At 33.4% G+C, this 15,033-nt stretch overlaps 1 protein-coding gene across 4 annotated transcripts in view; it reads right to left on the reverse strand.

The window, feature by feature from the left end:
* The window catches only part of CEP85L (centrosomal protein 85 like), a 125,201-nt gene that overhangs the window by 78,754 nt on the left and 31,414 nt on the right, over positions 1-15,033 (reverse strand). For all 4 annotated transcript variants that reach the window (XM_006926125.3, XM_015600122.2, XM_015600121.2 and 1 more), the window contains one exon: positions 3,087-3,874. In XM_006926125.3, coding sequence (XP_006926187.1) covers positions 3,087-3,874 — 788 coding nt within the window. The remainder of the gene's footprint in view (positions 1-3,086; positions 3,875-15,033) is intronic.

The following is a 15,033-nucleotide window of genomic DNA, read 5'->3' on the forward strand; positions in this document are numbered from 1 at the left end:
TATCAAAATTTTTATTTATATTTTTGATTTATATGAGAGAAAATTTTCAGTGAAATATGTTAAAATCATTAGGAGCCTGTATCTTGGCTGCTCAAACCCCTCCATGATTTAAATAGGCACCAAATTTTATTTTCCTCTTTTTAATGGCTGCAACCCAGAACTTAAAAATATCCTAGAGAATATAAGAGAAAAGAGGATAAACAATTTTATCAATAAAGAAACCCCCTTTTCACTACTGTCTGGAAGATCCACTGTGAACTTACAGAAATCCAGTGGATACTATTGTGTGTACAAACCCTCCATTCCTTTCCCACCCACTACCACCCCTCCCCCAAGAAAAAAAGAAATGCAAGAGGGGCATGGAAAGGGATACATCCTTTACAAAAAGAAAACAAGACTGTGTTGTTTGTTTTTTTCTTCCGTCATAGTCCTTGAAGGTCAGACAGCTTTGGGGGAGGGTGGGAGGAGAAGGGTGATACAGAACACAGGAAAGAATGAGAGACACTGGTGGACATTGCACATGGAGGCCTATACTCTAACCAACTGAGGGCACAGATGGCTTCTCTTCATTCACAAAGAAAAATGCTTCAGAGTACTAAATTCCCTGCACTGCAGCTGATTTAGTAGCAAACTATGGGGATCAAGGAACACAATACATATAAGATTGTGAGGCTGACTCAATTAATTATTCTGGCCTGAGTTCTAAGAAGAGTAAAACTTTCATGTTACAATATTAACCTTTTGAGAAAGAAAAGGGTTTAGAGGCTGTGAGGATCAATTGAGATAAAATACTCTGAGAGCTACAAAGGTCTATATAAATCTACAGTGGTGTTAGTGACTCTCAGCTAAATTCCTTTTCTTTGTTGTAATAGAGTTGCTGTTTGTCATGTTGAGGGTTTAACAACTGTGCTTAAAAATCACACACATTCTCAAATGGGAGAAAATAAGATGATTCTTACTGTGGCTCTCTCCTTCATGTAAAAATTAGGCTAAAAGGAAGTCAATCTTTTAAACAGTCTTTTAAGAAACAACTAAGGTGAGAGCTTTTAAAGTAAAGATAGTACTTGGACCCTGGACACTCCAAGGAGAAAGTATTTAAGAATTTTTCCTGTAACAGTCCAAGAAGGGAATCAGAAGAGAAGCAGTCATTTAAATATTGCAACTGAAGTGTCTAAAGTTTTCCTTACATAGTTTCATCTTTCTACTCTAAAACTTAAAATCACTATAAAGAGATCATCCCAAATATGGTTAATCAAAAAGAGGGACTTTCCAGGGTGCATACAAATTTTGTCCCTTAACAGCCATCCTCTACTGTGCATTGAGAAAATTTAAAATTAAGTTTTACTCTACAAAGTACCTCCAAGATCCCTACCCTCGCTGTATTGTCAAGGTTGGGAAAAACTTTGCTTATAGCAAAGGTTGCTCCAAGCAGATAAAGAATGAATTAATACTTATTCCTTTAAATTCACCCAATTTTCTCAGTTACCTACTTCAGGTTGGAGTAGAACACTCAGACTCCCTGGATCCCTGGACAACTCCTCCCATTCTGTGTAAAGACACCACCTGAAGAAGTAACCCTAATCACAAACATCTGAGAACTTAAATATATAGTATTTTTAAACTTGGGTTTCTTATCTTTCAATCATTTAAACTGATAAATCACAAATAAATCTGGTTAAATTACTGACTTGTAATTTAGACATCATAATTATGCCTCTGGTTATGTGCTTTAAATATATAGTCTAGAACTGTGTCTAAAATAAGAGCAAAGGCGGCACATGGGATGTGTTAAGGGTTCTCCTGTAAATGTAGCACTTCAGGTTGTGTATGTTTTGAGACTGTACTCAGATTTGTGAGGTTCCTAGATAAGTCATCTCCTTACCCTTTCATAGAATACATTCTTTGAATCTGCATTATTTTTTATTAGTAGCAGTAATAAATAAAATTTTTGCTCTAGGAAAATTTTGCCCTTTTTGATAGAATTAATTTGTTTACATGAAAAGGTGCTCAATATTACTAATCGTCAGGAAAATGCAAATCAAACCACAATGAGATATAAACTCACACCCTTTAGAATGGCTATTATAAGTATAGACAAGAAAAAAAGTATAGATAAGAGATAAGTGCTGACAAGAATGTGGAGAAGAGGGAACCCTTGTGCACTGTTAATGAGAATGTAAACTGGTACAGCCACAATGGAAAACTATGGAGGTTCCTCAAAATATTAAAAATAGAACTACCTTGTGACCCAGCAATTCCACTTTGGGGTATTTATTCAAAGGAAACAAAACACTAACCCCAAAAGAAATATGTACCTCCATATTCACTGCAACAGTATTTATTTACAATGACAAGACATGAAAGCAACATAAGTCATAGGTACAGAAAATAGATTAGTGGTCGTTGCCAGAGGCTGGGGCTGGGGGCCTGGCCTGTACTACATGTTTGAAAGTTGCTAAGAATGTAAATCTTAGAAGTTCTCATCACAGAAAAAAAAATGTAACTATGTATGGTGATGGATGTAAACTAGATTTACTGTGGTGATCATTTTGCAATATATACATATTTCAAATCATTATGTTCTATGACTAAAACTAGTTATCTTGTCAATTATATTTCAATTAAAAGAATAAGAAACTGAAGCCCAGAAATATTAAGTATTGATTAGGTAGAGAATCATCCAGGCTCTGAATGTGACAGAAGCAAAAACAATATCCAAGACTTTGTATTCCCAAGTTAATGTTCTATGATACTATGTCGGCTCCTTTCTTCCCATTTCAAGTTTCTTTAGAATGAATATGTTTTGCTTTGTTTATTTTTACGTCCATTTAACAAACGAGAAAAAGTAAAGACCAAGTTAGATACAAACTTTTGAAGTTTTTCATGTTAATCAGCCTCAAATATTTTTTAAGTTCTGTTTACTAATGCAGTACTTTTGGAATTTATAATATCTACACCTATTTACTTTCAGGGGAAAGAAAAAGCAATCCCTATGTGTGAACACACTGTTGTATGCTTACGGCAAGTGTGCTATTGTGCTCATGATATCCACTGGAGGGAAGCAAACACTAGATTTTGAGCCTTACCTTCATTGGTGTTTCACTTTCTTCTCGAAACTCTTCAATTTGCTGCTGTTGCCAAGGAGCTAAACTGTAAGAGTCCTCTGTAGTTCTACCTTCCAAAGGGTTTGTCCGCAGCTGCTCTGTAAGCCACATCTGCGTCCTAACAGATGGCTGAATGGGAACTCCACCTACTGCCTGCTGACCAAGCATTAAATATTTCAGAGGTTCAAAAGCCTCTGAGCCTGTCATATTCGGCTTGCTTTCAGGTAAGGCACTATATGTCATGTCTAAGGTCTGTCTCCTAAGAGTAGAGGAAGAAGCTCTAAAGTCCTCTTTGCTACAGCTCTCAAATTTATATTTGCAATCCAGAGTTGATGATCGTTTTTTATTTATTTCCTTGTCCTCTAGCTTAAGCATCTCCATACTATCATGTAAGCAGCTAGGCCCAATTGTCCTTAGTTGTGAAGTTAAAGCCTTGCCTCTCCCTGTCTTTTCCAAATCACTCCTTAACATTTCGGTGTGTGCAATGCCATCCTGGCTGCAGTCATCCGGGATAGTGAGTTTGGATAAAGATGACCATTTCCGGAGGGGCCGGAAGTCCTTCATGTCTAGTGAAGAGTCCTGCTCCCCCCTTCTGTGGTTTCCCAACGTCTGCATGAGGCTTGAACTCCATTTTGAGCCATCTGATGTCAATGATTCCCTGTGTTTGGAAACTGAAGCGCTGGAATTAGACGGCATGACATGGGCAGTAGGAAGAGTAACCAATGACCGACTAGGCTTAAAAGATAATGTGCCACTTGAAGTTGAATGATCTGGAAAGAGAAAAGAATGCCAAATTAGTTGTAATTAACGGGGGGTGGGGGGGAGGCGAGGAGGATGAGGCAAAATGCAAAATTCCAGAACAAAAATTTTAATATGGTTTCCCAGCACCAGTTTTTCAGAGGCACTTTATCAAAATTAGAATATTATTCTTACTATTATTACTTTATCTGAAACAGATCAAACTTTCAAAAGTTATCATCTGAAAAATGTATACATGAAAAAATATATACCTCATTTTCCATCTACCAAAAGATGAAAAATGATTTGAAACAGGTTTATATTCACTAATCTAAGTGCTGTGCCTTTAAAAGAAAAAGCCACCTCCCCACTAAGCAGTCAAACTCACAATCCAGCATTAAAGACAGACACAAATCTAAAAGAAAGTGGTATTTTTCAGTATCTTTCCTAAACTACAGAAATCTATGCCAAATCTGAACATTTTAGCACTTTTCCAAAACTAATTCAAATCAGAAATATGGGTAAAGGAGTTCCTGCAATATTGGAAAATAATCAAAAAAGGTTTTAACAATATTTCTACAGATACAGAATAGTTCTTATGTCTTTCTTCCTTAATACCATCGCCAATGATTTATTTCTCAAGCTAGAGAAATATACTCTTGTTTGGAGTATACTTCGTTTCCTATCTTTTTCTGTACAGCCACTAAATCCCCAAGTTGTAAGTTTTCACTTCCAAAATTATTACATAGCTATAGCTTTAGGTCAGGTCTTCATTTAATATTGTTCTACAAACGGAAAGTTTTAGTAGGCTCTATGCCAGCAACCAAAAGATAAATAAGGGCCTCTATACTCAATGGACTTACCATCAAGTACAAAATAATCATCAAATGTGCCAAATTAAAAGCAAAGATTATAATTTTTATCAGAGGATATGTAGAAAGGGGATAGCAATTTGAAGTGTGGGGGGAGAGGAGGTGAGCAGTGAAAAGCAACTTCCTCAGTTTATTCTATATCTTTCCATATTGTTTGACTCATACTAGAATATATTTAAATATATTGCTTCTGAGCTTTTATATTGTTTTAAAGAAATAAAGTAATGGGAAAAAAATGTTGAGAAAGTCATAAGAAAATTCAAATTCAAACTAGGAAGACTAATTTAAAAATTGAATTCCAGTAAGTCTTTGCACAGAATTTATTCACCTGGAGATGAAGAGAGAGAAATATTACAGATGAAAGGATACAGCAAGAAGTATAGTGGATGTTTATCACATTCAAGCTTCTCATCGACTTCTGCAAAATCTTTTTATACTCAGGAAAATTCCCACACTGTATGTCTAACCTCCCAAATAAATGTTAGACCTCAAATTACCAACAGATACCCTGCAACTATTATGTAAGCATTCAGAAGCACGTGCGCAAGATTTCAGTATGGAAGTGAGTCGCGTGAGAAAGTGGGCTCTGCGTGGAGTTACCATTTTTGCCTGGCATGGGCAACAGCAGAGTTATCAGCCTTCTACAATGGCAGCAACAGAAGTAGCCTAATCAAGTTCCAGCCCAGAGGTGGCAGCAGTTGGGCAGGACTGCTGGTTTCCTCCAGGGCTTGATGGGCCAGGAGAGTGACAGTTCTTAGAGATGATTTGAGGCATTTTACCTACAAGCTTAACCTTAAGACTGATTCACCAACCCGCCCTCAAAATTGTGTGAGGTACCACACACACTTAAACAAATTTCTTATCTACTCCATCAGTCAGTCAGCTTCTTCTGCTGATTAAGAACACTACCCGATCCAAGCATGAAGCCAGAGAATGTAGTTCCAATAGAAGAAAAACAAACTATCCATTTCTCTGCAGTATAGAGTATCAAGAAAAGCTGCTCAAGCTAAATCTTGAAAGATAAAGGTGGAGCACAGTTGTCCAAGTCTTCAAATGCCCTGCTAAGGGAAGAGCCTGGCCTTCATTCAGCAAGAAATGTGATATCACTGAAAGTTTCCAAAAGAGTGACAGGATCAAAACTGCACTTACGATGATTATTCCAGTAGCAGTGCTGAAGATGGATTAAAGCGAAATGACTGGCAACAGGAGGATTAACAGGCTATTATGAAGTCAGCAGAAGAAAATAGAGTGAAATATGCTACTGAAGGTCAGTTTATGTTCCTACAGAAATAGAACAAATATTCCTAAAAGTCTATGGAATATTTGTATTAATATATTATAGAATTACATCTATTTATCATATAGATGCTTGTGTTACTATGCCTAAAGAAACATTTGTATTAAAATCACCACAGCCTCTTAAAAATATCTTTAATTTTTTTAAAAACAAAAATTTTCATATCAAATTTGAAATTTTCTATTTTTTATATTTAAAAAAATTTTAGGTAAAGGTATAGTGTAAAGGTTGAGTGTAATGTTTTGAAATCAGTTGTTTTAGATTCAAATCCTGGCTCTACCACTTAGTAGTTACCTGTCCTCAAATAAGTTATTTAACCTCCTTGCATTATAGTCATCTCATCCATAAAGTGGAGATGAGAACAGTGAAGATTAACTGAAATAATACACATAAAGGATCCAGAAGAACTCCTGTCACAAAGCAAAATGTTAGTTATTATTACACCATTTAAAAAGCTAAAAACCAATGTTATTTTCAATATAAAAGACAAAAAGCTAATGTCTATATGATACAAAGAACTTCAAAAATTAAAAAAAAAAAAAACCTAACAATTCAATTTTAAAATAGGCAAGGGAAATCAATAAGCAAATTACCAAACAAGAAATGCAAACTAAAATATACATGTTAAAAAAAAAAAAAAAGATGTTCAAACTCACTAATAGTAAAGCACACTCCCTTATCAGATTTATAAAATTATTAAAGGCTACAATATTCTGCAATGATGAGAACAAAAAGTGTTATATAGACTTTGAAAATCTTGCATATATGTTAATATTTAAAATATGTATGCAAATATATATATAATCATGAGCAAAGAAAGGGTATGAAAGAATACACCCAAAATTTAAAAGTAAACTTTGCATAGTGGAAACAGAAGAATAGGAGAAAGATGCTTTCACATTTTATTTCATACCTGCCTTGTTTTAATTTCTTTTCAAGGAGCATAACTTTACAATCTGTACAAACCTCTGCAAAGATGTTTTGTTTTGTGGCCTCAAAGAGTTTGAAATATCTCAAAGTACACTGTTACTAAAGTATGAATAATATATCAGGTGACTGACTGTCTCACTTTCCATGTCACAGCTGAAACCTCTGAGAGCAGAGATCATCAGTCTTGGCTGCTACTTATATCTGATAATGTGCTACTTTCTCATCTACCTTTGCTAGCTCATTATTTCCCAACTGCACAGAAAATCAACAATTGGTAATAAGAACCCAATTCCATATCAGACTAGTATTTACTTCCACAATTCTGAAAACAGTTGATATATGCTGTTCAAAAAACATTACATTGAGGATAGTATTTACTCCAAAAGTCACTTATCTGAAGTTATCAAACTTCAGCATACAAAATAAGTTATTTGGGATCTAGAGCCCTACCTACTCCATTAAAGTAGAGAGGGGCTCAGGAAATAACACTTTTTAATAAGTGATTCTGCATTTCTATTCACTACAACATCATTCCACCTGAGTCTCATTCCAGTTCTGAAGCCTTCAAGCTTAAATATTCCAAGTTCAACATCTCAGTTCTAGTGTAAAAATTGATTTCCTATAACATTCAGAATTCATTAGTGTAAAAACTAAAGATTAAAGCTTAATGTATTCACACACATATGTACATACAAACACATGCACACACACAATATAAATAATAAATGAACAAGGAATTAAATATTTGACAGTATGAATCTCTGAAAAAAGGACCATATATCTTAGAAAGAGATAGGTCCAGAAAATATTAATTTTAACATTTTTAACACATTAAAATGTTATTTTTCCCTAAGGAAACACAGTCAATTAGAGGTAGATGCAATGCAATGTGCTTTATTATACTATCTAATTGTAGCCACAAATCTCAAATGCAAATTATTACAATGGCATGTAGCCCATATCTAAGTTAAAACAATGAAATCTGAAACCAGCAGAGAATAGTTCTTTTAAAAACCAGAGACAGGGTTTATAGTATTCAGAGAGAGCAAAGAAGAGCTAATGGTTTCAGACAGATTTCAGACAGATTTCAGTAAGGGAAAAATAAAAGAAGACATTGTTGTAACCTGATATAATGCTAGTAAATTATATTGAAGAAAACATACCATGAATTCTGAACAAATCTCAACCTTTTGTTTTACTGTCATGTTACTCTTATCTGGTAATGGATGAATTCATTGATTCTATCTTCTGATATATAGGAATAGTCTATCTCTGCTTTAGCCTTCTTAAAGGAAAAGAATTAAATTCAAAAAGAACACATCCTCCAGACCTATATTATAACAATAAACTGAGTCTTTACAGCTAAAAAAACATAATCAGAAAATTATATAACACTGTATCAAAATATTGATTTTAAATGTAACAGCTTAAATATATCTATCAGTCAATATTATTATATTTTATATTTTTAAACAAAAATGTTAACTCTAACCTAAAGTCAATAATTTGGTTTTTATACAACACCATACTTTTTCCTTTCCTGCTAATGCCACAATCAAATCACAAGTAAAAAATTTTTAATGATACATGTAACTACATCCTTTAAAAAAAATTCTAGTCATTTGCAATATTTTTAGGTAAATTTTTTTTAATAATCTAAACTAAAATCTGGTAGTAAAAATGTTATATACAGAGTCCAACAATTCTTCAACCTAAGAATCTCCTAGGAGGGTATTATGCACAAGGTGCTATGTTAGGTAGAAAAGACAATGCAAACATATCATTCACAATATGAATATAATCCTTCTCTTTGGAGTTTACAATTTCACTATTATACATACAGCTGCAGAGCAAGACTAAAGTTTATCATAAGGAAACTACAAAAACCAGACAATGAAAAAGGAGTCAGAGAAAAGGCAGACTATTAATAAAAGAACTCTCAGAATGATAGTAACTTCTCAACAGCAGTATTGGAATCCAGAACACAGTGAAACATCTTCAAAAGGTTAAGAGTAAATAACTGGCACCCAACAATTGTTTGGAAAGGTACATTATTTTTCAAAATCGAGGGCAAAATATATTTTCAACTAAGCAAAAACAAGCTTATTACCAAGACTCACTAGAAGAACCACTAAAATTCCCTTGGTTTCTTTCAGGAAGAAAGAAAAATAGGCCTGAATTGTTAAAGAAAACAAAAAGATTTTGTTTAAAAGTCAACATAATTAAATCTTTAAAAAAATCTAAGGACAATGATTGCATAAACAATGGACTAATATATGGGACTAAAACAAAATGAAGTACTACTAATACTTGCTACAACATTAATGAATCTTGAAAACATTATAGTAAGTGAAAATTAGTCAATCACTAAGGACCACATATTAGATGATCCCATGTATATGAAATGCCCAGATTAAAAAAAATCTATAGAGATGGAAAGATTAGCGGTTACTCAGAACTAGGAGAGATGGGAGAGTGACAGACACCTAACAGATTTCTTTTAGGGAAAACTAAAAATGCTCTTAAGTTGGACTGTGGTAACAGTTGGACAATCTGAGAATATATTAAAAAGTATTAAATAGTATACTTTAAATGGGTGAACTGTATAGCATATGAATTATATCTTAATAAAGCTATATTTTTAAGAGGTAAAGTGTATAACTTCTAAAACTAATAGAATAGAATAAAATGGAATAAAGGAAAGAGTAAATCAAAAGAAACCAAGATGGAAAGAAACTTAAGAAAAGCAGAAAAAGTATACAGTAGGATTTTTAAAAATGCATCAAAATATAAACAATCATCACAGTACATGAAAATCCACTCGAAAGACCAGAATTTTCCAAATAATTTTTTAATCTAGCTAAATGTTTACAAAAGCTATAGCTAAAATATTAAGTCCTATTTTGGCATTATAGTACCTGCATTGAGTCTGAGAATGATTACAAAAAAGAATCATTCAAAAACTGTCAAGAACATTAGGAAAACTGTATGTCAGGTATCAATATCATAAAAAGCATGTTTTCTTGAACTGTTTGCTTTTTATTCTTTATATTTTAAGGAGAGTAAAAAAACTTGTTTCAATAGAGCCAAAAATATGGCCTAAGAGGATGTGATTCTGTGAAAATCTCGGTTCTCATTTTATTATCTAATTATTAATACCAATCACAGTTTTCTTGATTTTATATTTTTTCTCAATTGTATTTTTTATGAAGCCACTTCAAATCCTATTAAAACAGAAAATGAGCTAAAAGTTCTAAAATTACTTGTTGAAAACAATTACAGAAGTCTACTGTTCACAAATTAGGTCTCAAAGCCCTTTTTGTACATTGTCTCTTAGCTACCATTCACAACAAACTAAGAAACTTCTTTCTAGAAGTTTATATAAAACAAGATAAAAACCTGTTTTGTTTTTTTTTTGTTTGGGGGGGGGCATTTCTGGTCTCCAGCCAGATTATTATTGACAATTTAGTTAAAAGATAACCTAAGTACAGTTTTAAGAGATCAAGAATTCAAAGCGAAATTCAATTTTAAAAGCTGGACAGTAAAAACAGATCCCTTTTTTATTTTCACAAAACAATATTTTTTTCTTCAATGCCTTTTAAAATTTTATTCAACTGTACCATTTTCTGGATATCTCCCACCGGTTTCAATTCAAAATTAAGTCTCACCAGGCAGTTTACTTGCAAAGAGCCCTAAGTGTTATTTCTCTTTCATAAAAATTTTTACAAATCAAATTACAACTGGATCTCTTAAATTATGGGATGTGATTTTTGAAAATGCAAATTTTCTCAGAAACAAAATTATTACATTATAACAGAGCAGACAATAAATTATTTGGTCTCCTATCTATCTGCAAGTCTGAAGAGATGCAGAGTCATTGATCTCTTTCCTAAACCCACGGCTGTGTGACTGCAGAGCTTTTCCAAGTCAAAAGAACATGGGTTCATTATGGGTCTCTAAAACAAACTAAATTCAGCTCAACTTGGTCAGGTGCAGGCATTCATATTCTACCAGGCCAAGAAGCAAAATGACAGCAAAAAAATAAAAAAGAATAGATGGATGGATGGATGGATGGATGGATGGATGGATGGATGGATGATACTGAAGGTAAAAATGAGATCCATAAAGAAACAAAATATACCTCCAAAACACTATTTTAATTTCTGCAAAATTACTAACTGTATGATGCCATTATATGCCATGTTAAATAATTTATAATCTAAATATTTCATTTTAAGCAACAATGTAAATTAACAAGAAAATTAAGTAGAGGTGCAGAGCAAAGGAAAAGGGTTATTTGATTGGCAAAAGAAAAAAAAAAAAGAAAATCATAATTGTTTTGAAGACTGCCTTGAAATTATTTCACAAGCAAAAGAGTATTTTGTACATAACCTCTGACCTACTCCCATATGCAAATGAAGAACTAAAGTCCATAAAGGTTAAATTACTTGATCAAGTACAGTCTCAAAATAGAATCCTGGTCTCCTATTTCTCAGTCTAGTATTACTTAAACTATCCTACACTACATACACTTAGGGCTTCTTCCCCTCTAGATTCTCCCTTCCAAGTACAGATATCTAATATGGTGGAGCTAAGAGCAGAGTTTTGGAGTTAACTTGAAGAATCTCAGCTCCATCTCTTAAATAGCTGCAATCCTGGGTATATTACTAACGTCCTCTAAGTCTTAATTTTTCATCAGTAAAAAAAAGATAATTTTATTTTAATTCAGAAGGATTTCTAAAATGAAAAAATTTAAATCAAGTATAAGGTACAAAACTTCATACTGCAAAAATTTACGGTAGTTATTAAAGCCAACTGACCAACTAATCCAGGTAGTATCTGGAAGCCATATTATTGGAGTATGCATTATCAGAGTCCTGAAAGTTCCAAAGTTAAGAGGTTGCAAAACATGATTATTCACCATTGAACTGACCACACAAAAGTGAAACAAGGGTAACAGGTTAGAGAATGGCCTAAATATCATTTACTTTACCTATAAAATAGGCATATTATTATACCTAACATCTAATTTTTGAGTTAACTGTAACAATCTGTAAACCTCTAATCATGGTGCCTTGAATGCAGTAAATATTCAATAAATATTACTGCTATACTAAAAGGTTAAGAGAGAGCTCTCAATTTACTTAAAAATACTACCAAGGATGTGAGAGCAAGCAGAGAAGTAACAACTGAAATAAGACTGTCAAGTGTTGTAATTTATAATTGTATAAATTCAGTGAGATGTACATGTGGGTTCACTACTTCACTTTATTTCTACTTCGGTATATGTTTGAAATTTTCTGTAAAAAAAAAAGAAAAAAGAAAGAAAAAAATGAAAATTAAGAACAAGAGGATATTTTACATTAAGATGAGGTGTTTTAAAGAAACCATTTGGCAAAGTACAATAACAAAACCTAATCACCATAATAAAATACACAAGCAAAGAAAAGAGAGCCCTGGGAAATTTTTATGACATCCTCCAGTATTAGTAGTGGTTCCCTAGAACTTGGGAAAAAGGGGTGTTGGAGGATGATGGCTAAGGGAAATGAGGTTTCTTTTGGGGGTAATGAAATGTCCAAAAATTGACACTGGTGAAAGGTATACAATTATGTAAATATACTAAAAGCCACTGAACTGTGTACTTTAAATGGGTGAATTGTATGGTATGTAAATTCCATCAGAATTAAAACTGTTCAAAAAGAATGTACGGTTTTCGTCTCTTAAATATCTCCTGAATCTACTCATTTTCTCCTTTCCCACTGTCTTTTTTTATGAACAAGTCACCACTGGCTCTTAATGCAAGTGGTGCCCTGGCATCCAGTTTTACTCTCCTATGATCCATTCTCAGAATGTTCCGTCACCTCTCAGTCTTTGATCGTGCTGTTCTCTCAGCCTAGACTACTCTCCTTCCCTCGCCCCTTTGCCCTGCCAGTTCCTACGTACTTTTTTGGGCCTCCGCTTAAACATCACTTCTGCCAGAGGTCCCTCTCCTTATCCATCTGATTTAGGTATGTCCCTCTACCCTGTGTACGTCATCGATCATATTGCTCGTCATATTTTATAATTACTTCCTGTCTGTCTCCTCCACTAGACTTTCAGTACAATGAATAGGGAAAATGTTTGTTTAATTCTAACATCTAGCACAGTATCTGACATATAATAAACACTAAATAAATACTGCCCATGTGGATAAATAAATGAATGAACAAGTCTTTACCTTAAATACCCTTAGTTTCTTCATAAGATAAAGATAATACACAAAATGGTAACTTTTCTGATTTTTCTTCCTTTCTGATATATATTATTCACAAGATGACCTCAAAATTTATATTATTCAACAGCCCTATTATTTCTTAGTAAATACAACTAACTAATGAAGATGTGGTTAAACTGAAGTGCATTTTTATCAGTCCCTCCTATTTAAAATAAATGAGAATAATTAATAAGAAAATTATCTTCAATACAAATTAAGAGCTGAGAATTACCAAAAAAAATTGACACTATTGCATCTTTTTTTCGTAAATATAAAAATATGCTTGAAAATTAGCCCAAACAGACTGTTACAGGCTACATTTAAGAAATCAGACTTTAAAAGATAAAAGAACCGTCTGTGAATCTGATGCCATGTAACACTGGAGAGGAAGACTGTCCCATGGAAGATTACAAAACCAAGCCTCAACAAAAATTCCTTTTTGGTCTTAGGGTTCTATACTCCCAGTTTCCTCTTGATCACTCAGCGTCTAGGTTATGCCCTATACAACGAGTTGCTGCATACTTCAAAAACAACTTCTCAAACTAATTTCTGTGGCAAAGACAGCTATTTACATGGCCTCCAGGTCTTAGCAGAGAAAATCTAAGAAGAAACTGATGATCTGCTGGTGTGGTTTATGTTACAATTTGGTCATCTTGCAAATGCATCTAGCCTCATGTCACAGATCTATTTCCTACCAACTGGAATTTGACACTCCATGAACAAATTACCACAGCTAAAAAGTGATGCTGCTAATGTTAAATTAATGTCTCAACTTCTTGTTAAATATAAAAATCTCACACCCTTATTTAGCATTATTTGAAATCTCAAAATACCATAGCTGAAAGTGAATCACTCCACAGCAATTTTAGAACACTGTTTTGTACTAGAGTCTCGTTCCTGCTGGGATACTGATGTAATCCTCTCCTTCATTTGGATCTTTCCAATTTTTCAGTTCTTGAAATACAGTAAGTATTCAATAAGTATATATTAAGTGAAAAATGAATGAACCTCTAAAAGCTGCAGGTTAGAGAGAAAAAAAAGAAAAGGTACCTTTATTTATATAATGGTTACTTATAAAACTGAATATTTGTCATTCATAGAGCATTTATATCTGTATTCAGTTACTCTACTCTCATGTATGAATTTAAAGTTTTTAAAGAGTTAAAATAAAACACAATATTAAAATGGAAAAGAATAGAAGTTATTTTTCAGATTATTCACAAGATACTCTGAAGATTTAGTAATGTCTAAAGAGCATCACTTGGAACATGAGCTGTAACCAAACAATACTAAAGAATGGAGAGTGGGCTGGGAGAGTGGAGGGTCTAACTAGACAGAATCATTCAGTTTGTTTAAGGTTTGATGACTTACTTCACAGATGGACTATTAAGTTAAAGTAATGTACCATAGAATTTATACAAAAATTATTTCACGTACTTTGATCTGTACTTCTAAAATTAAATTTACATTTAGTATACAGAGGTATACCTATATTCAACTGTAACTGTCTTGTAGACAAAGAGAAACAATTACAAAAGTAAATAAGAGCTTAAAATTTACTATTACAGGTTAATATTTGAATTATATAACATGAGCATAATGTTATTTGCAAAGAGCAGCCTAGTAGAAAGATAGGCTCTTTCCTCCTAAACACTCAATTTCCAACCAAACTTTATTTATGAAAAGACTAGTACAATCGTACTCTTCCATCTGATCACCTCCACGTCGGTACCTATTGCCCTAGCAACAAACGATGCTCCAAGACTCCAGAAGAATGATCCCTCCTCCATCCTAATTTAATCTGAGGGCCTTCACCTCAGACCACATAGGAGAATCCCA

This window comes from Pteropus alecto, unplaced genomic scaffold, assembly GCF_000325575.1.
Source record: "Pteropus alecto unplaced genomic scaffold, ASM32557v1 scaffold79, whole genome shotgun sequence".
In the NCBI taxonomy this organism is placed as follows: Eukaryota; Metazoa; Chordata; class Mammalia; order Chiroptera; family Pteropodidae; genus Pteropus; species Pteropus alecto.